Genomic DNA, 21,654 nt, shown 5'->3' with positions numbered 1-21,654 from the left:
TCCCAGCCACTCAGATGCCCCAAGAATTTTTTTTAAGTTCATTTTTTTAGTAACATCTATACCCAGCGTGGGGCTCGAACTCACAACCCCCAGATCAAGAGTTGCATGCTCTTCTGACTGAGCCAGCCAGGAGCCCCTCAGTGATTTAAATTTTTTTAACTCTGGGTATCTAGAGAGATAGTGGAATGACCCTGTGGGGGATATCTCATTTTTTTGGCTACTCAGCCACATTTGGGGGAAGTCTGACATTCTATGCATTTCGGTGGGAAGTGGGGGTTCTGCTTTGGATGATTTAAGGGCCAGATATGATCTCTGATCCATGTCAGCTATGGCTGTGGGCTTGTGACCTAAACTCAGGCATTATCGGGCCCTAAATCTGGAGCAAGTGACACAAACCAGCAGGGACTGTTTAGGCTCCATCCTGGTGTCTGCACCGCCGAGGCCTCATGGCTGGGGCTGCTGCTGGGGCTGGAGTCCTCTGCGGTTCTGTCAGCCTCCCTTGGCTCCTGGCTCTTCTCCCACATTTCCTGTCTTCCTGACAACTGTGAATTGCCTGAAGCCCTTTTAAGTAGATTTTCTCTAGTTAAGTAGCCAGAATTGGTTTCTTTCTTTTTTTTTTTTTTCAACAAAAACCTCACCTAGTACTGGGCCCACTTGAACTGTGTTGATTTCAGGAGCCTGGCATTTTCCTGGTCGCTTTAGATGAGCGGTTATGGCTCAGTTCTCAATCGTCAGAGGATCACAGAATCCCGAGAGGGTAATTCCCAGGTCACTTGCTCCAACTCAGCACCCAGGGCCCAAGCCCCGCTCCAGTCACTTGCTCCCAGGCGTTTGACTCCATCGTTAGCATGTTTTTGGTGACTCTTACCCATTGCTTCTAGTTCCTTTCTATGGAAAACTGTCCCAGTCTGCATTATATTTAAAGATTTCTTTACGTTAGAGAGACAGGGAGAGAGAGCATGCTCGAGCTGGGTGGGGGGCAGAGGGAGAGGGGAGGCAGCCTCCTTGCTGAGCACGGAGCCCCACTCAGGGCTCCATGTCATGACCCTGAGATCCCGACCGGAGCCGAAACCAGAAGTCAGATGTTAATTGACTGAGCCACCAAGGTGCCCCTGTGTTATATTTCATTTTAGAAGTTTAGGGCAGCTCGGGTGGCTCAGTGGTTTAGTGCCGCCTTCGGCCCAGGGAGTGATCCTGGAGACCCGGGATCGAGTCCCACATCGGGCTCCCTGCATGGAGCCTGCTTCTCCCTCTGCCTGTGTCTCTGCCTCTCTGTGTCTCTCATGAATAAATAAAATCTTAGGAAAAAAAAAAAAAGTTTAGCCTTTTGAAAGCGAAGAAAATGTACCAAATAAGTAAAAATGTTGTGGGTGTTGGACATGGAGTAATGAGGTGATGCGGGTGATCGCAAGGAAACTGAGCCTGCAGTCCCGGTGAGGAGGGGCCATAGTAATAGTTGAAAAGAACAGTCTGTTGGGAAGAAAGTGATGCCAACACTTCTGGGTGCTGCAGGGCGCATGAGGGCCTGTGGTCTGTGGGGAGAGAAGCCAGGAGCAAAATAGGGACCAGCTGGCAACTGACTGGCCATTTTTAAAAAGATTTTATTTACTTGAGAGAGATTGAGAGAGAGTGAGCATGGGATGGGGGTGAAGGGAGAGGGGGCGCAGACTCCCTGCTGAGCGTGGAGCCTGCCCTGGGGCTCCAACCCAGGGCCCTGGGGTCGTGACCCGAGCTGCAGGTAGACGCCCAACCGACTGAGCCACCCAGGCCACCCCTTGACAAGACTTCTAAAACTGGCTACAGCACCATCTGCACCACGCAGGGCACTCCGCAGTCAGGAGCCACTGAGGCAGGGAGGGGAGGCGTGGTCAGAAGGGAGGAGGGGAGCCACCGTGGTGACGGGGGAGAGAGTTTTAGGCAGAAAATGGACTTAGGCCAGGCCAGGAGCCTTCCAAAGGCCCAGGGGCCTGGGGAAGAGAGCAGGCCTTTGCGTGGGGCCGAGTCGCACAGCCCGCACAGCCCACAGAGAAGGCAGGAGGGGCCTGCGTAATGACTCTAGTGACCGGAGCTGTGTAGACCACTCTAGTGCATGGCTGGGGGCAGGCGGCCAGGGAGCCAATGGAGAGAAGCAAGGACGGCCTGCAGAAGTGGAGGCCCCAGCTGTGGCGGGAGTGGGTGGGCTGGGAGTTCGTCCTCCGCAGGTTGGGATTCAAGTCTCAGGTGCAGAAGGAAGGTGTGATGGAGGGGAGGAAGGGTACAGGTAAGAGGTGTGCTGAAGTGGGCAGGGGATGAGGGCAAGCACACGAAGAAGCTGTACCTGAAGCTGAGAGGTAGGTCTTCAGGACAGGACATCTAGGGGCAGCCCAGGTGGCTCAGCGGTTTGGTGCCGCCTTTGGCCCAGGGCGTGATCCTGGGAGACCCGGGATCGAGTCCTACATCGGGCTCCCTGCATGGAGCCTGTTTCTCCCTCTGCCTGTGTCTCTCTGTGTCTCGCGTGAATAAATAAATAAAATCTTTAAAAAAAGAAAAAAAAAAGGACAGGACATCTAGGATGACCACCTGCTGCAGGTCGGGGGGTCCTGGGCTGACACCATGGCTCCCCCTTGAAGACCCGAGAAAACAATGGCCCCAACGCTTCAAAAGGAAGTTAGAGAGCTTTATAAAGACAACCGAGGGCAGAGTGATCAGAGGCTAATGTGGGCCTCTAGGATTTAGGAGTCCTGGGTCTGTGCTGGCGGTGTGGCTTCCTCGTGACTGATGCAGTTGGGGTTTCGTGGAATTTGGGGAATTGACAAAGGAGGTAATGCTGTTTGTGTCAGCAGAGGCACCGCTGGTAGTGCATGTGTGCGTGTGCGCGAGTACTGGATGGGGTTGTTGATCAAATCATCCAGAGTAATTTCCGTTGGCGCTGGATTCCAAGGATTTTGACATTCACATTTGAAAAGGGGGAGTTCGGATCTGAGAACTCGCTTCACACTCAGTCACAAAGCTATGAGGGGAGGATCCAACTGTGATGGGGTTTCCTTAATGCAACCCCCCCCCCAACACCTCCTCTAACCCCCTCTACCGCCAGCTGTCCAGGAACCCGGCCTGAAGAGCCAAGGCCTTGTTACCCAAGGCTCAACACAAAGGGAGTGAAGGTGAAGTAGAGAGTGTAGGAGTTTTCAGATCTTAACTCGGGTCTTTAGGATGAGGTACTATGGCAAATCAGTATGTTTTCTGAAGTTTACGCTTCTCTTTCTGTGGTTTCCCGTGGCTTCAGTTGGCCTCTGTCCTGGATAAGCCGGGGATAACCCAGTACAAGTGGATGAGGGAGTGTGACCCTGTTTAGACCTGGGGATCTCCAGGACCTGGTTACCGCACTGGGGCGGGGGCGGAAAGTGAGTTTACCTTTAAGAATCGCTAGATACCTATGTGGACGAGGGTGGGGTGGCTTTCCTCTTAAAACTGAGGGCTAAATACACTTTCCCCCCCTTTTCTTTTTCTCCTCCACTCTCACTTTTTATACCTTTCGTCTGGGAGCCACTAAAGAACTTCCATCCAGAAGACTTTTCTAGAACTTTGCCTCCTATAATCTGTAGGGCACGCCAACACTTTATGAACACAGTGGAACGTTTTGAAACTCAGTGGAAAAGACGTTAGTCAGTCCCAGGAGAGCTGGAAGACAGCCGATGTACCCCCAAAGCATGGAGTGGGGTGGTGGTGGCATGGGTATAAATCCCAGTTCTCAGCCCCCGCTGGGGTAGGGCCTGCAAACTCAGCGTCGTATCCGGGTAAGCCGGCTCTGAGCCCGTGAGCTAGTTGTCGTTCTTCCAGACGAGGGAACTGAGGCTTGGGGAGAGTGACTGCCCTCGAGGCTGTGGGGCCCGGGCCCAGGGGCCTGACTCTGACACTGACGCAGCCTTCGTCCCCAGCCCACGTTCTTGCCAGAGCCACCCCCGTCTTCTGTTTTCCTCACCTCCTCCTGCCTCCCCTGCTCTCTCTGCGTGCCCTCAACCACTGGGCAGGTACACTTGTTTTTCTCAATATGTGTGCAAGTCTAGAGACATGAAAGTCAAAGGTTGCTTCATCACAAGGCGGCCCTACGGGAGATCTGTATCTTGCTTGTTTACGGAGGGAACCGAGACATGTTTGAAATCATCCGCAGGGCTCTGGGATAGGCGAAGGGAGGAGGCTGCTTCTCAGCAGCTGGAGGCCCACGTCCAGGGCCCTAGGACAGGCTCGGAGCAGGCCGTGAGGTCTGGGTTTGCAGCGGCGCGGTGGGAGCTGACTTAGCACAGGACTGAGCCTTTCCCTTTATCTGTCACCCTTTCAGACCACCCCAGCTGGTGGCCAGATTGCTCACAGGAGACCAAGACAGAGGGCCCTTTGTAAGCTGTGAGAGGAGCATACCGCGCCACGGGCCTCTCCTCTGGGGGGTTCTGCAGGTGAGGAAATGACAATTGACTTTCCTTGGTAGGAAGCAACATAAGTTCATCTGCTCATTTCTCTTTCCGCATCCAAATGCCCTGACTCGGGCAGGCTAAGGACGGCTTCCTTGGCCCTCGCCTTCCAGAACCATGTCTGCCACCACTCTTGCCGCCGTGTGAGGAGCCACAGTGGTCGCTGGGGTTGGCTCAATCTCGGGCAATGGCCAGCTCAGCTCCGTTTCTCTCGTGCCTTCTGCCACTCGGGATATTCCTTCCGTGGGACTCGGTGGACCTTGGCCTCTAGACGTTGGCCGGCTCTGAGCCTGCCAGTTACTCAGTCCATGGTGAGCACGTGGTGGGGGGCTAATGCTCCTTCCTGAAGTAATTAGGACAGCCCTGGCCTGAGATATTTTACGTGGATCTTAATTAGACGTGGCACCCTGCCAAGGGAAGTACCTCCTCTGGTTCGTGGAAGGGAAAGTGGCACACCACGCATGCCGCCTACGTATCCCCCTCGCTTAAGGCTCTGCCCACCACTGAGGATGAAGTATAGATGGAGGAGGGTCTCTAGAGGCAGGAACTCTAAGTGGCAGAGGAAGACTCTGGGGGTGAGGAGTCCGTATCAAGCAAACTATATCCTCGGTACAGGTTTCCATGTGGGATAAGCCCACACCACATATGGGACCAGCCAGAGGTGCAGAGGACGCCAGACCCCTGCTTGCTCTGCGTGGAGCCCAGCTGCATGTTCCCTGTCACGGCCTTGCTTGCTCCACCCCTGCGGTTACAATTTCCAGGGTGCCAGGCCGAGGAGGACTGTCTGAACTGGGCCCCGACCACCTTTCCCACCTGTTTCAAACTCACTCACAGGGCCGCGTACATCCCAGGAAGCTCTGAAGTATCGTGATGATTCACAGACGGGCATCTGTGGGCTACATGTGTCCACGGGAAAGCTACAGGTGAAAGCAGCAATGAGGGCACCCCCTTAGTGACTCTGGGGCTTGAACCTGCGGCCTGGGAGGCCTTGGATGGTTGCCGTAAAGCCAGAAGAAAACGGAGAAGGTCCAATTGAAAAGCTGAAAACATGTATATGTGTGCGCCTTCCAGACTGGAAGGAGCCTCGCATGGTTCTTTACAACACAAACAGGAATGGGAGGTAACCACTCACTCAGTAGAAAACTAGCAGCAGCCTCGCTCGGTTTGCTGCCTGGGGCATCCCCGGGGTCCTTATGGGGCGGCCCACCCCACAGGGGCCGCGGGGTGGGGGTGCTCGGCCGGCACAGCTATAACTCATCCATCATGGCCAGCAAGTCATCCCCCTTGCTGGTGCTTGGCCTCGGCTGCTCGGTGACCTCAAACTCCCCCATGATGCGAGCCAGCTCCTCGTGCCTTTGCTGGTCCTGGTGGAGAAACGAGAGGGCAAGGCAGTGAAGGGGACGGGTGGGCACAGCTGCTTCTCCGCGCAGGGGGTGTAGAAGGTTTGTCCCCCGTGGTGCCGTGTGTCAGAGCAGGGGCTCTGGGTACAGGCTGATTAGAGAGAAGGGGGGCCTGGGGAGTTCAAAGTTAGCAGATGAGGAGGGGACCGACACGTGGCTTGTGGGGTCACCCACTCACACCCACCTGAGTAGCCTGTATGTTGATCACCTCGTACGATAGCTCCTCTGGCCTGGTGAGCGCCGCTTGTCTGCAGGAGGCGGTAGAGAAACGGGTCGAAGGTCAGGGCTGTCTCCTTGCCAGCGTGGCAAGCTGGCACATCCAACAACTTGGCAGCCTATTTTTTATGCCTCGCCTCCTGCCCCTTCCCTTCAGCTTTCTGTTCTCTCCCCAAGCAGCGCACCCTATGCTCCAGAAAGTCAAGTCCTTCTACGTCTCTGCACCTTTGCATGTAGCTGCACTTGGCCAAGACTGTTTTTCCCCCTTCCTCTCCTTGGCAGCCTCCGAGACCAAGCCCGGATGCCAGCTGCCTCCATCTGCTGGTGCAGAGTCAATCCCCGCGTCCTCCGTCAGAGCGTTTAGGACCCGGCACTGAAGGGACTTGTGTCCGTGTGCGTTCCCTGCCTCCTACCCTACGAGCTCCTGGGCACAGGCTCTAGGTCTTACCCTCCATCTCTGTGTCCCCAGCACTTACCATGGCACCTGTCGCACAGAAGTGCACAAAAGGTTAGGTCCATGGATACGGAAGCAGAAGGCGGCCCTCGCTGCAAATATTTGGTTGCAAGGAGGATCACAGGAGACCATGGTGTAAAAGTGCTATACGAACCATCAGGCTCTGGACAAATCGGGGTGGATTACTCTCCCCGTTGGTTTTGGGGGAAACTGGTTTATCCCAAAGTCATCATGCTCTGGCTTCCCTCTGGTTTCTTAACAGACTTTTCTCACTATGATTATCTTGACTTCTAATACTTCTTTGTTCAGCTCTGCTTTGCTAAAGTAAAACCCTAGAACTATCTCTTGAATGAATCCAGAAGGTTCAGGCCATTTAATACTGGTGGATTCCTCTTTAACTAGGTTATTGAATTTGCTGGGTTTTCCTCTGTGACCTTTACATCTATATAAGTGTTACTGGCTTATCATGGCCATTTTTGGGTTCTTTTCACGGTTAGGATTTTTTACATATGCCTCGTAAGAAACAGGTTTAAAACGTACTCCTCCTCTTCATCGGTGGTGAAGAGATTCAACCGGAATCCTGGCTCGGGGCCACTGGCTTTCTTAATCTCCATCCCTCCCATCAGCCTGGCCAAGAGATTCAGCTCTTCTTTAGCAAGAGGGTTTGGAACAATGCTTTCCTGCAGAAACAATTTCAGGATTTTTAGCCAGGTGCAGGTGATCACATTTCCTGCTGAAACCCCAGAGCCCCAGGGTGGCATTACAGAACAAGGCAAAAACAACAACCGTTTAAGTTATCCTGGGCAGGACTGTGTCCAGATAAAGTATTAGAAAACATGCTTAACTCAAACAGAAACCATCCACAATCAGAAGCAGAAGGGCTCTTAGCAAACCCGAGATTCTCACACTTTCAGGATGAGTGGAGGGCCCCAGGCATCCCCGTTCTCAGGAGAGCTTCCTCCTTGGAGGGGAACACTGCTTCCTCTTCCAGGAGTCTAGGTCCTCAGGCCACTGCAAGTAGCCTCAGCAAATGCCCCAGGGCCAGGGGCACAGCTTCCACAGGAGCTACCACACTGCCCTCAGGTGGTGCCTGTGGCGAACACACCGGGGAAACTGCCTCCCAGGGGTCTGGCTCCACTCAGCCTCCACTCCTCCCCTGTACCCCACCTCCAACCCAGCCGCCCCCTGCCCTCCCCTCCTGCCGTCTTGGTCGGTCACTCTGCCACCAGTTATCTAAAGTAGAGTCCTTCTCTCCCTCCTTCCTCGCTTGGGATAAAAGCCCTCTGACACTTGCCTAAATGGCGAAGTCTAAATTGCTTAAGCTTCTTTGGAATCAGGCCCCAGGGTCCTGGTGTGGGCAAATCTGGCCACCAGGCCTCAGTGACTACGGTCTAGTGGTGTGGAGAGAAGCTGCCTCCCTGCTTCCCCCAAATGCCGCCACGCTCTTCCATCCCTTGGTGCCTTTTGCTTCTACTGACACTTGGGTCTGCGTGCCCACCTCTCCTTGTAAGCCAAGCTTTGTGTCCCTGGGTTCCCAGCCCATAGAAGTAGTTCGATCAACGTGTGCCAAATCACTGAATATTTCCTGGTCTGTCCTATAGCTAGCTGCCGCTAATTCTGTGCAAATTTAAAAGATGGAATTCAAAAAATAGGGATCCCCGGGTGGCTCAGCGGTTTAGTGCCTGCCTTTGGCCCAGGGCGTGATCCTGGAGTCTCAGGATCGAGTCCCACGTTGGGCTCCCTGCATGGAGCCTGCTTCTCCCTCTCCCTCTGCCTGTGTCTCTGCCTCTCTTTCTCTCTCTATGTCTATCATAAATAAATAAATAAATAAATCTTAAAAAAAATAAAAATAATAAATAAAAGATGGAATTCAGAGAATCTAAACCCCCCTTGTGACCTTAGCTAGTGTGTCGTTGTTCGGGTAGCAGTGTAAAGGGATGCTGTAAGCATCACGATGCACAGGAGTCCTAGACTCAGCAACCGCAGGCCTAAGTGGCGCTGGCGCAGCACTGTTTCACGTGTCCTGGTGTGAGGTTCCAGCTTAATTATGGTGGTTGAGCCAAGCCTAAAATTACCTAATTAGTCAGATCACTGCAAGTCTTCATGAGAAACTACAATTAAAAACCTTTGTACTTGTAAGGCCGAACCGAGAAAATTGCAAACAATGAGGGAAGCGCTGGCTGGCTTTGAAGTCTAGAGTTTCCACCCTCCTCTCCATCTAGATTTCTGTGTCTAGAAATAAGCTCTGAAGATGCAGAAGGGTGGCAGAGGCTCACCTGTGTCCGTGAAGCCAAGTTTTTTGATGCTCCAGACATATGCGTTTCCACGGGCCGGTTAATGCTGTACCTGGTATCAATGGAAAACTGTGAAAACACCATCTAGGGGATCCCTGGGTGGCTCAGCGGTTTAGTGCCTGCCTTTGGCCCAGGGCGTGATCCTGGGGTCCTGGGATCGAGTCTGGAGTCAGGCTCCCTGCATGGGGCCTGTTTCTCCCTCTGTCGTGTCTCTGCCTCTCTTTCTCTCTCTCATGAATAAATAAGTAAAATCTTTAAAAATAAAATAAAATCCCATAAAAGAAAAAATCAGTAGTAGAAACATTAAAAAGAAAAGAAAACACTGTCTAGCCTTTTTACACACAGACTTCCTCTAACTCACAACTACAGCACCTAACTTTTATTTTGAGACGTTAAAAAGCATCCAGAAATGTCCTGGGAGTACAAAATTTAACTAAGTGAGTGTCAGCATTCAGATTTCACGTTTTCCCAAAGAAAAATACCTGTGAAGCTGTGTGGCAAAGGCTCTTCTCGCAAAGTAGTTACTGAAGAAACTGTGAGCGATGCGTGAAGGCCACACCTTCCTGTGTCTCCACCGTGACAGAGCTTTTGGCTAATTCTCGTCCATGGTTAGTTAAAATGATTTATCTTTTCAGCCTGGTGAGTTGCCTTATGTTTGGAAATCTTGGGGGCCCTTTGAAAATGTCAGGGCTCACTAGAAGCCCAGGTGGCTCAGCGGTTTAGTGCCACCTTCAGCCCAAGGCCTGATCCTGGGGACCGGGGATCGAGTCCTGTGTTGGGCTCCATGCATGGAGCCTGCTTCTCCCTCTGCCTGTGTCTCCTTCTCTCTCTCTCTCTCTCTCTGTGTCTCATGAATAAATAAATAAAATCTTAAAAAAAAAAAGAAAAGAAAAGAAAAAATGTCAGGGCTCTGCATGCCTTCTACCTGAGGGGAAGTGATTCCCCTTGTCTGTAGAGGTTTCCGTAGAGGAGGACATCAAGCTGGTTTTTTAAATGAAGTGACCGCCCTTGGACTTGAATTCATTCAGAGAGGGAGGATTTGCTTACATATTGGTTCCCAGTTTCAGGACTCGGTCTCCACAAAGCTCAAAAGAACCTTCTTTGGGGGCAGTGACATAGTGTCCACCGTGCTTGAATTCCACCTTCTTCACTTCTTTGCCTTTGTTGTTGAACATCCTAGAATACAAATATAACATGATGGGATGTTCTCCAAGCTTGGGGGAGTCCCGGAGGCTTCTTTATTCTTTGTACTAGGGGACAAAAAGGAATCCGTGCACTCCTTCAAGGTAAAGATGCTGGTTGAGGCAATAATAATAATAATAATAATAATAATAATAATAATAATTACTAACTACATGTTATGTGCCAGGCGCTGAATGAGCACTTCAGAGCATTAGTATCTTATTCATCCTCACAGCAGTCATTTAATAGATGAGGAAGTGAATCCTGAAGAACTGGGTGGTTGGCCTCAAGTGTCTGCTAAGCGGCACAGCTGGGATGAGAACCTGGCCTTCTAACTGCTGTGCTTTACCGAAGGAATTGCGGGGGGGAACCCAGCAGTGCCATATTCTCTCTGGTGGCCCACATGGTGGTTTCCTGGCACCCCCGAATGCTGGTCTGACAATTACAGTTGAGAATTCACCTGATGAGTCCAGGAACTTCAGTTCCCCAGGGAACAGGCCCGGACACCGGCAACACAAAGCGACCATTAGAATTCTGAACTCTGTCCTTTAGAAATATGGATACCTGGAAAAAATATATATACTTATTGTTATTTTTGGGGGGTATATTTTCCTAGACACAAGCACTCTGAGGATGGAAAATGTGTAATGGCTTCGGGATACTACCTAGTAAGTCTATCATAATGAGAGAGAAAGGGACGCCTGGGTGGCTCAACGGTTGAGCATCTGCCTTTGGATCAGGGCATGACCCTGGGGTCCTGGGATCAAGTCCCCACATCGGGCTCCCTGCATGGAGCCTGCTTCTCCCTCTGCCTGTGTCTCTGCCTCTCTGTGTGTCTCTCATAAATAAATAAATAAATAAATAAATAAATAAATAAATAAATAAAATCTTTAAAAAAAAATGAGAGAAAGACTCAGCATAACTAGCCCAGCAGAGCTACAATGTTTTCACAAACATACCTTCTTTTGAAGAAGCAAGTCTTCCAGGTGAACTGTATTACCCCCATTTACTTCTATCTATCTATCTATCTATCTATCTATCTATCTATCTATCTATCTATCTATCTATCTATCTCTATCTATCTATCCATCTATTTATTTAAATTAAAACAATTTCTAACATTTAAGTTCAATTTGCCAACATAGAGAATAACACCCAGTGCTTTTCCCATCAAGTGCCCTCCTCAGTGCCCATCACCCAGTGACCCCATCCCCCCGCCCACCTCCCTTTCTGCACCCCTTATTGTGTTTCCCAGGGTCAGGAGTCTCTCATGGTTTGTCTCCCTCTCTAATTCTTCCCCACTCAGTTTCCCCTCCTTCCCTTATGGTCCCTTTCACTATTTCTTATATTCCATATACAAGTGAAACCATATGATGATTGTCTTTCTCCAATTGACTTATTGCACTCAACATAACATCCTCCAGTTCTATCCACGTCAATGTGAATTATTACTCCTATTTTAAAGATGAGGAAGCCAAGGCTCCCACAGTGAGGTGACTTGCCCAGAGAGAACAGTAAGAGACGGGGCCTGGATTCAAAACCAAGGCTGACTCCAAATTCCACACCATTCCTAGGTTCCCTGCTGATTTCCCATACAGCTGTGAGGCCTATCAGAACCTCCATTTTACAGATGAAGAATTGGTAGCTCAGAGGTTGAGATACTTTCTTAAGGGCAGCTAGTCCGTAAGGGGCAGAGCTGAAGGTTCAACCCTTGTGTTTCTGGCTCTGCAGCCCAAGCTGCAGGCCATGTGCTGGACAGGTTGGTGGGAAGGGGCCACAGCAGGTAGATCTGGTTGGCACTAGAGTTTGAAAGTCTTTTTTTTTTTTTAACTTTTTTTTTATTTATGATAGTCATACAGAGAGAGAGAGAGGCAGAGACATAGGCAGAGGGAGAAGCAGGCTCCATGCACCAGGAGCCTGACGTGGGATTCGATCCTGGGTCTCCAGGATCGCGCCCTGGGCCAAAGGCAGGCGCCAAACCGCTGCGCCACCCAGGGATCCCGAGTTTGAAAGTCTTCTAGGTGACTGCAAACACCACATTATGCTTATTTCTACTCCCTGGTTTACGTACTTTTTTTTTTTTTTTTTTAAGTAATCTCTATATCTATACCGAACTTGGGCCTCAAGTTCAAAACCCGGAGATCAAGAGTCACATGCTTTACCAGCTGAGCTAGACGGGTACCACTGGTTTGTATACTTTGTGTGGAGATCAGGGTCTGATTAAATCTCCTACAGGTTGTAGCAGTTAATCAGTTTGATTAGCTCTTAGCTTCCTCATCTGTAAAATGAGATAAATTTGAAGATCCCTTCAAACTCAAAAATTCTACAAGATTATATTCGTAATATCCTCAAAAAGAAGCATCTGTTGGGCAGCCCGGGTGGCGCAGGGGTTTAGCGCCGCCTGCAGCCCAGGGCGTGATCTGGAGACCCTGGATTGAGTCCCACGTCAGGCTCTCTGCATGGAGCCTGCTTCTCCCTCTGCCTGTGTCTCTGCCTCTCTCTCTCTCTCTCTCTCTCTCTGCATCTCTATGAATAAATAAATAAAATCTTAAGAAAAAACCCTCAAACTTAAAAAAAAAAAAGAAGCATCTGTTGTGTGCAAACAAGTGACAATGCAAACCAGTAGGAATCCATAAGCTGACAGCTTGGCATGCTGATGTGAGACTGTCTCAGCTCATGCTTCAGCTGGGCCACTTCTTGGCTCTGGGTTTAGGGGCAAGTTACACAACCATTCTGTGCAATTAGTTTTCTCTTTGGTAAACTAGGGGTAATAATTGCATCTATTCAATGGATGAGCGTTACCTGTTAAATCAGATAATGAAAAAGTAGTTATCACAGAGTCTGACACATAGTAAGGGCTCAGTACCCGGCAGCTAATACTCTCAGGATTTACGTTCTAATTGGACACAGGAACCAAGCATGAGACGGGGAAAAGGAATAGGATAAAGCAGGAGATGCTGGTAGCAGACGCATTGTTGAGTAACCTACTGAAGAGAATGACCAAGGCATGGGGGTAGGTAGGTAGGGGTCTGGAGCTGGGCCTAGAGGGAGGTGGGTATGGAGACACTTTAGAAGCAGAGACGGAAGGGCACAAGGCATGTTTTGGGGGTAATGTGTAAGCTGAAGCGTAAACGGATTTGATTGGACGGTTTGGCAGGACAACCCTTAAGGAATTTTTAACCTTGAGATTCTGTGACCAAGGGATGTGAATGCAAGCACGGAGAAAGAAATCCGAAGTGGGAATATGTATATGTGTGCCGGACCCTCTGTGAGCCTACTTCTAACAAGGCTGACTATGTCACAGCTGGTCTGAAATGTCCACACTTCAGTTGAGTGTGTGGTTGTGTTTCGCTCAACAACCTGCCCTCGGCTGGACAGGACTGTGGGTCTGTCTGCTTGCCCGGCCCCTCTGCTCACCTTCTGCTGTAAGCGTGACTCTCCCCTTCCTTCTCCTCTGATTCCCCACTCTTTTCTCCCAGGTGATCTCGTCTGTTCCCAGTGTTCACCTCTGTGCTGATGGCTCTCAGATCTCGAGTTGCCACTTAGCCTTCTTCCCCGGGCATCCGATGCATCTATTCCATTGCCTATTAGACAGGTTCCAATGGATGCACCTCAAGTTCACCCTGCTCAGAACAGGGGGTCGTCATTTGTCTTCCCAAACCTGATCCTCCTCTAGTGTTCCCGATTGATGGTAGTGGAGGACACCACCAGGGCACCAAGCCAGTGATCAGAGTTTCCCTGACCCCCACTTTCCCATGCAGTTGCCCAGCACCACCTCGCCAGTGATCACTTCTTGTATCTGGCCCCTCGTCTCCACCCTGGTCCCTAGTGCAGACCTTTGTCATCTCTAACTTGGCCACTGCAGGTGCCTCCTAACTGGCCTGCCTGCCTCCCCTCTCATCGGCTGTGATGCATCCTCCAATCTGCTGCTGAAGAGACTCTTCTCAACTTATATCTGATCCTGTCCCTCTCCTGCTTCAAGGACCTGCCAGATAATGTCCAGTGGGCCCTTGTTCTTCTCTGCAGCCATGTTCCTCCTTAAGTCCTATGTTCCAGCCATACCCAAACGCTTGCAGCCTTCCGCACCCCCTGCACCACAAAATACACTAGGTGGTTATGTACCTCATGTCTTTTTTTTTTTTTTTTTTTTTTTTTTTTTTTTTTATTGGTGTTCAATTTACTAACATACAGAATAACACCCAGTGCCCGTCACCCATTCACTCCCACCCCCCGCCCTGTACCTCATGTCTTTATTGAGATGGTGTCCTCCACCCAGGTGTCCAGGTAACCCTTCCCTTTATTTCCCTTGGGCCTGGTAAAACCCATTTAAAAAAAAAAAGATATCAGGCCCTCTATGAAGACTTTTTTTCTTTTTTAAAAATTTTATTTAAATAATCTCTACACCCAGTGTGGGGCTTGAACTCATGACTTGTAGATCAAGAGTCACACGCTCCACTGACTGAACCCGCCAGGCACCCTGACTTTTCTAATTCTCTTAGGGTAGAACTGACCGCCCTCCCATTTTGTGTCCTCTCTCTTTATACTCTTCTGTTTTTAAAATCAAACATCTGTGGGCACCTGGGTGGCGAGCGGTTGAGCATCTGCCTTTGGCTCAGGTCATGACCATGTCGTTTTCCCACAACCCCCCAAGCCTGCTCCTCCCTCCGCCTGCATCTCTGCCTCTCTTTGTGAGTCTCTCATGAATAAATAAATAACATCTTTGAAAAAAATCTGTAAGGCACTTAGTGCATTCTCTCTTCCTCTAGTGAGTTCCTGAGGGTAGGAATCATGTTTCCTATGGAAAGAGGAAATGAAGGTCATAGAGCTGTGTGGGGTCGGAGTGCTGGATGAGGCGGGGGGGGGGGGGGGGGGGGCGTCCTAGAGCATTCACGTTCCCCAGGGTGGTGGCAGTTCTCTGGTGGCCAGGAGGAGAGTGAGCCCAGGATATAAATGCTCCGGGAACACGGGCGAGTGGCTTGGCACGCAGGGCTTTGCGTGGTGCTTGGTTGCTGGTCTGGGCTCACTAGAAGAGGGCCACGTTGACGAGGGCAGGAGAATAATGATCTGAAAGTGAGGGGGGAGGTGGCAAAATGCTGATGGTGCCTCAAACACCCCACCTGGGGATGAGGGAGAGTGCCCAGCCTCCACCAAGAGGCCAGAAGACCTCAAATGCCATCTCTATCATGTGTGCAGATAACCGCTCCCCTGGACTCTCGGTTTGCATATTCAGTTGCTTATTTGACATCGCTACTCGGACGTCTAATAGTCAAATCAATGAATTTTTCTACCCAAATATATTTCCCTTGGTCCTTCCCCTCTCGGCCAATGGCACTGGGCACCAGCAGCTGCTCAGGCCAGAAGCATAGGAGCCCTTCTCCATTCTTCTTTTCCTTCCTCCCCATGTTCAGTGTCTCAGTAAGTCTTCTGCTCTTGCCCTGAAGGGATTCCCCAGACGTGGCGACTTCTCACTCTCTACTGGCAGCACCAAAAACTTTCATTTTCTACCTAGATTTCTGCAGTCATGTCCTGACTGCTGTCCTACCTCCACCCTTGCCCCATACTGTTCATCTTCCAGATACACATCAGATCATGTTACCGCTCACCTTAGGATGCTTGAGATGTTTTCTTTACTCTTAGAACCAACTGCTCACTAGGTATGGAGCTAAGTCAGCGGGTAGGTTATGACTGGCACCTGTTCTGGTTGGTTAGTGCCCGTGCTGCACTGCTTGTCAACCGCATCATTCCTGCCTAGGCAGGCTTCACCCACACCGGTTTCCTCTCTGTCCAAGGAACGCATCGTGCTTTTTCCATCTCAGGGCCTTTGAACTTGCTCTCCCTTCTGTTTAGATGCGCTTCCCCGAGATCTTCTTTAGTCACATTCTCAATAAAAGGTCTATCCTCAGAAAGGCTGCCCCATGGGGCAGAAAGAAAGAAAGAAAGAAAGACTGCCCCTGACCCTCTCATCTAATTCCATCCAGTAGCTACTAGTCAAGGGTGGAGATTAAAATTAAATTACAAATTCAGTTTCTCAGTCACGCTAGCCATATTTCGAGTGCTGCATAGCCACATGTGGCTAGTGGCTATCATATTGGACAGCACAGATATAGAAGATTTCCATAGACAGAAAGTGCTATTGGACAGCGCTGGTCTAATGCAACATCCCCTCCCTGTTGCCCTTTATAACTTTACCTAATCTTGCCATCTTCCTAGAGTTAACAGAACAAGAACATGACTTACTTATCCTCCCTGTCTCTTCCTCCTAGTGTAGAAGAACCTCCTTAAGGCAGGGCCTCGGTCTTGTTCACTTACGCATCTCAAGTGCTGAAAACAGTGCCTGGAATGTTTTCATGGCACACAATAAACATGTGTTAGACTGACCGGGTCTTACGGGTTGAAATATTTCCAGGCGGAGCAGATGATGGAGGGGAGGTATAGGGAACATTCCATGGAGAGGTGAAGATGGAATGATGTTTTCCAACAATGGAAACAATGGGAAGGACACGAGGGCAGTCCACGAGGGAAGGTGGGAGAGTGAGTACAGGAGAGGGTGGGGGACCAATTGGAAGAGCTCGGGAGGGCTGAAGGGGCTGTAAAGAGCACTCAGGATCCCAAGGGGAATGGGTTTTCAGGCAGTCTCTGGCCAGGCCTGAGGGCAGGTCAGGGCCTTGAGCCCATTAAAACCATGTCAGGTTGTTTCTTGATACCACAGAAAGCTCTGGATATCCAGATGAGGCGTTTTGTATTTGCTTTGTCTAAACAATAAGCAAGGGAGTGTTAGATCAGACCTATGCTTTCTTGATTGAATTAGTTGGTTTTACTAACTAATCTAAAAACTGTTAAGGCTCTTTTGAACACAGAGAAAATCCGCATAGGCAATCACAAACTGCGGTTGAGCGGAATTACCATTAAAGACCAGACTCGAAGCCCAGCCAAGCGTGACGGAACAGTGGCTGAGTATCGTCAGGATATGTGATTCCTATTTTTCTTCATGAACATCCTGATGTTTCACTGCTGACCTATGTAGCAATTAAAGCTTAATATATTTTGTAGTTTAATATATTTTAATGATTTTGTTATGAACTTATTATTGAGAGTGTCTTTTCATTATAATGAATTTTATCTGGTCAGAACTGGGAAATCAATATAGCTGCTCCTATCACTACAACCCATAAAACAATGTCCAGATAATCATCGTCTTGATAAGAATCTGATGCCGAGTTTTCAATATTTTAAAGCAATACAGAACTTGATGTCATTTGTACTTCATATATTTTATTTAATCAATGTCTATTAGAGATCCTAATTTATACTGGTGTTATTATTACTCGATCCATAGCAAATCAAATTATTCATGAGGGTTAAAAATTAAATTGGCCTCCGAGTTGAAATCTATTTGTCTTCCCTGGCCCGTAAAAGGGAAATAATAATCAGGTACTAAGCGCATCCTACTGCTTCCTTTTTTTTGAATTTTATTTTACTTTATTTTTTAAGATTTTATTTATTTAATCATGAGAAACAGAGAGAGAGAGAGAGAGAGAGGCAGAGACACAGGCAGAGGGAGAAGCAGGCTCCCTACGGGGAGCCCGAAGTGGGACTCGATCCCAGGACCTCGGGGTCATGCCCTGAGCCGAAGGCAGATGCTCAACCACTGAGCCTCCCAGGTGTCGCTGTTTTGAATTTTATTGTGTGAATACGTTACACCTGCACAAGTACAAGATCTAAAAGGTTCAGAGGGTATATAATGGAACACAAGTCTCTGTCCTATTCCCATCCTCCTTGCAGTTGTCTACAGCCAGGAGGTAATCACTGGGACCAACTGCTGGAAGGAAGCACTCTCGCCTGTACACATACAAGCAAATACACACGTATTACACATGCATCGGCTATTACTCGGGATTAGGCATTATCATGTCCAGTTTTCAGATGAAGAAGTAAGGTTCAAGAGCGGTAATCTGCCCCAGGTCACAGAGCTGTGCTGGAGCTGGGATTCAAATGCCAGGATGTCTGACTCCAGAGCCTGGGCTCATTTTGCCCTATCACCCATCCTTCCCATAGCAGGGAGTTAAGTTATGCAGAGGAACAAAGTGCTGCCCAAGAGAGACGGGCCCCACATTCAGAAGCTCAGCAGTTAGGTGGAGAATTGTCCCGAGCAGGCCTGAAGGGAGGAGGCAGGGTCAGTTGGGAGCAAGAGCCGATAAGCAGAGGAGGGCCCGAGCCAGGCTGGGACCAGCAAGCAGGGAAAGGAGGACGTGGGCCCTGGCAAGGCAGGCTCGGTAAGGCCGTCAGATGAAGATCAGAGAAGGAGAATCAAACTGAGTGAATGAAGACGCGGTGGCGCCTTCAAAAGCAATCGGGAAGTCGGCAGCGGGGCAGGACTGGAATTTTGGAGATGATTTTCGCTGCAGACCTGGCGCCTCCTCAAGGAGAGCTCAGCAAGCAGGTGGAGCTGTGGGTCTTGGTGGCAGGGCTGGGGCAAGGGGAGGGTGTAGGTTAGACTCCAAAGTCCCAGGTGGAGGTGAAGGGGGGAAGGACTGAGGGGGCGCAGAGCCAGGAGGCTGTAGGGCAAGGCCAGGAAGGTCTGGGGCCACAAAAGGCCAGGAGAGGGGCTTTGTGGGGCGGGAGGGCAGCCTCCCGACATTGTCTGCTACTGGAGAGGTCAAGGATGCTAAGGTTTGAGAGAAGGCCTTATAACTGAGATCAGGTTGGGACCCTTGGGACCCCATTTCCTCCAGAGAAGAGAATAAATCATATTTTAAAGAAACATGGGACTCCTAGGTGGCTCAGAGGTTTAGCACCGCCTTCAGCTCAAGGCGTGATCCTGGGGTCCCGGGATCGAGTCCCACATCGAGCTCCCCGCATGGACCCTGCTTCTCCCTCTGCTGGTATCTCTGCCTCTCTCTGTGTCTCTCGTGAATGAATAAAATCTTTTAAAATGGGTCAGCCCGGGTGGCTCAGCAGTTTAGCGCTGCCTTCAGCCCAGGCCATGATCCTGGAGACCCGGGATCAAGTCCCACGTCAAGGTCCCTGCGTGGAGCCTGCTTCTCCCTCTGCCTGGTCTCTGCCTCTCTCTCTCTGTCTCTCATGAATAAATGAATAAAATCTTTAAAAAAAAAAGTAGAGAAACATAACGTAACCGGGAAGGAATGGTGGCATTGTTTTCTTCCTTGGTCCATTTACCAACTGCTGAGATTTGTTATCGGGAAATTTATGGTCATGGAGCCAAACTCGGGGGAGTCACTCCCTGGGCACCCTCAGTCCTCTTCTGCTGGCCGCTTGGCCCCCCCTTGCCCCAGGACAGTGGTGCAGGGTGCTCCTGGGCCGCCCACTCACTCACCCGGATGTGCAGGTCCTGAAAAAAGCTGAGGAGCGTCTGGCGGATCAGCTGGAACTCCCCCGCCGAGAGGCCCCCGTATGTCTGCTGAGACAGGGAGAGGCTTCAGCGACAGGCAGGGCCAGGCGGGCACCCGGGGGACAGGGCAGCAGGACAGCCAGCGCGGCTCCCTCCCCAGGGGACAAAGCCCCAGCGTGGCCCACAGGAGCAGGGGACACATCCACTACCAAGTCCCTTTCAGAAAAGTCAGGAAGAAATGGCTGGGCTCCGTGTCTATGCTTTCCTGACGCCAAGGTCGACAGTAGGAGGGTAGATCCATTACGTGGCCAAAAGGGATACTTGGAGATTTCTAGAATTTTGGGGGAGAGTGGCAGGCTTTGCCATCCCTCGTCCTGTTCTATCTGTCATGAAATCTGGCTGCTGTCAGCAGGGGAATGAGAATAAGAATGGGGCTGGGAGCTCATGGGCTGGTGACCCTCTTACTTCAGTCAGCTGCCGGAAGGTCTCCTCCACCTGATGCAGGATGGTTGGGGAGTCTTGGATGAAACCCTTGATGGTGTCTAAATGATTGAAGGTGACCAGTAACACATCCTTGGGGCGGGGACACAGCAAGACTTGGTACTTGAAAGCCATAGTCATCAGGTCATAGAGCTGAACAAAATAAACAGAAGCAGACATCAGCACTTCCATAGGATCGATCGGCCAAGCGTTTCCAGAAGACCAGTTCGGGGCATCTCCTACAGCTCGTGTGACCATGTCAGTTATCCCTCAACCCAAGAGTGTAAAAGGGGATGATATGAATAAATAAGCCAGGACAGCAAGAATAAACCAGGGTATTCCTGGGAAAACCAGGATTTCTGGTCAGCTTACATGTGTTGCTAACGGAACATGTTTGGAATGGTGTCAGCAACCGTGGGGTCCTGGACTGGGTGCTGGTCTCACAGAGCAGAAATTCAAAAACCAGCCCTCTGCTGCTGCGGCTCTCGTGTTGTGGATGGCCCTGGCCATGTCCCTTTGCCTCTCTGAGCCTGAGTCTTCTCATCTGTAAAAAACTCTCCCTGGGGCGGCTGGTAGCTCAGTTGGTTGAGTGTCCGACTCTTGATTTTGGCTCAGGTCATGATCTCAGGGTCATGGAATCGAGCCCCATGTCGGGCTCGGTGCCCTAGCAGTGTGGAGTCTGCTAGAGGTTCTTCTCTCTTCTCCGTCCCCCTGTTTGAGCTCTCTCTCTTTCTCTCTCTCTCAAATAAGAAAGCAAATAAATATAATCTAAAAAAACAAACAAACAAAAAACCTCCCTAGCTTCCGGTCATTGCTTAACTGCTAAGAGGAGTCAAGGAGAGAGTATGCGTGTGAGTGGCAAGTGTGAAGTCCTACAACTGTGTAAGAGCAATTTTAAATGCTGAACCATACTTAATGAGCTATCAGCAAGCCCCATGTGTGGTCTGACTGTCCACGAATGATCAGAGATAAGACACTGGTGAGGACTGAAGTGGTCAGGATAGGTTTTGTGGGAGCAGAAGGCTGCAGTCATGGGCTCACACTGACTGAAGGAGGGGAAAGGCGTTCTAGTTGAGGGGAACAGCATGCAGAGGCCTTCAGGCAGCAGTGAGCAGGCTATTTTCCTGGGACAATGAGGAGAACAGCCTTAATAGAGAGGGTGGCTCGTGTTGGGGTCTGTGGGAAACATGGTTGGATACGTATGGCACAGTTAGAATATTAAAGGTTTTAGAAAGACAGGCAAGGGCAGCCCAGGTGGCTCAGTGGTTTAGCACCGTCTTCAGCCCAGGGTGTGATCCTGGAGACCCGGGATGGAGTCCCACGTCCAGCTCCCTGCATGGAGCCTGCTTCTCCCTCTGCCTGTGTCTCTGCCTCTCTCTCTCTCCCTGTGTGTCTCATGAATAAATAAATAAAACCTTTAAAAAAAAAAAAAAAGAAAGACAGGCAAAATAATTTAGACTAGATGGTGGGGTTTGGAGGGGCTACTAAAGTTTTCTGAGCTGCCGTGATGAAGTGGTGGTTAAGCCAGATTAGTGAGTCTGGCAATGATGAGCTGGGATGGAAGGGAGACTGGAGGTGGCGAGATTAGCTGGTACCTGGTTCCTGACAGGTGTGTAATGACATCTAGTGACTACAAGATTGAGAGAAACTCTGCTGGAGTAATCCAGAAGTAAGGCCAGGAATGAAGACGGAGGGCAGGGAAAAGGCAGGGAAAAGAAGAGCATGTGATTCTTTGAATGAACAACTGTCACATATGGCATCTGCCAGACTAGGTTTGGGGCCGAGGATGAGAGCTGTCCAAAACGATCAGTGTTTTCCACCGAGGGCGTGGGAGAGG

General features: G+C 50.2%; 1 protein-coding gene across 2 annotated transcripts in view; it reads right to left on the bottom strand.

The window, feature by feature from the left end:
• Positions 1 to 5,474: 5,474 nt before the first annotated feature.
• The window catches only part of OSCP1 (organic solute carrier partner 1), a 30,866-nt gene continuing 14,686 nt past the window's right edge, over positions 5,475 to 21,654 (bottom strand). For both annotated transcript variants that reach the window (XM_077844748.1, XM_077844749.1), the window contains 8 exons: positions 19,803 to 19,970; positions 19,323 to 19,403; positions 10,449 to 10,552; positions 9,854 to 9,982; positions 8,789 to 8,858; positions 7,053 to 7,192; positions 6,027 to 6,090; positions 5,475 to 5,806 (listed from right to left, as the gene is read on the bottom strand). In XM_077844748.1, the coding sequence (XP_077700874.1) occupies positions 5,690 to 5,806; positions 6,027 to 6,090; positions 7,053 to 7,192; positions 8,789 to 8,858; positions 9,854 to 9,982; positions 10,449 to 10,552; positions 19,323 to 19,403; positions 19,803 to 19,970 (873 nt within the window). In that variant the 3' untranslated portion in view covers positions 5,475 to 5,689. The remainder of the gene's footprint in view (positions 5,807 to 6,026; positions 6,091 to 7,052; positions 7,193 to 8,788; positions 8,859 to 9,853; positions 9,983 to 10,448; positions 10,553 to 19,322; positions 19,404 to 19,802; positions 19,971 to 21,654) is intronic.

This window comes from Canis aureus, chromosome 13, assembly GCF_053574225.1.
Source record: "Canis aureus isolate CA01 chromosome 13, VMU_Caureus_v.1.0, whole genome shotgun sequence".
NCBI lineage: Eukaryota > Metazoa > Chordata > Mammalia > Carnivora > Canidae > Canis > Canis aureus.
Note: the sequence above shows the minus strand (reverse complement) of the source record. Positions and strands in the feature narration are given on the sequence as shown.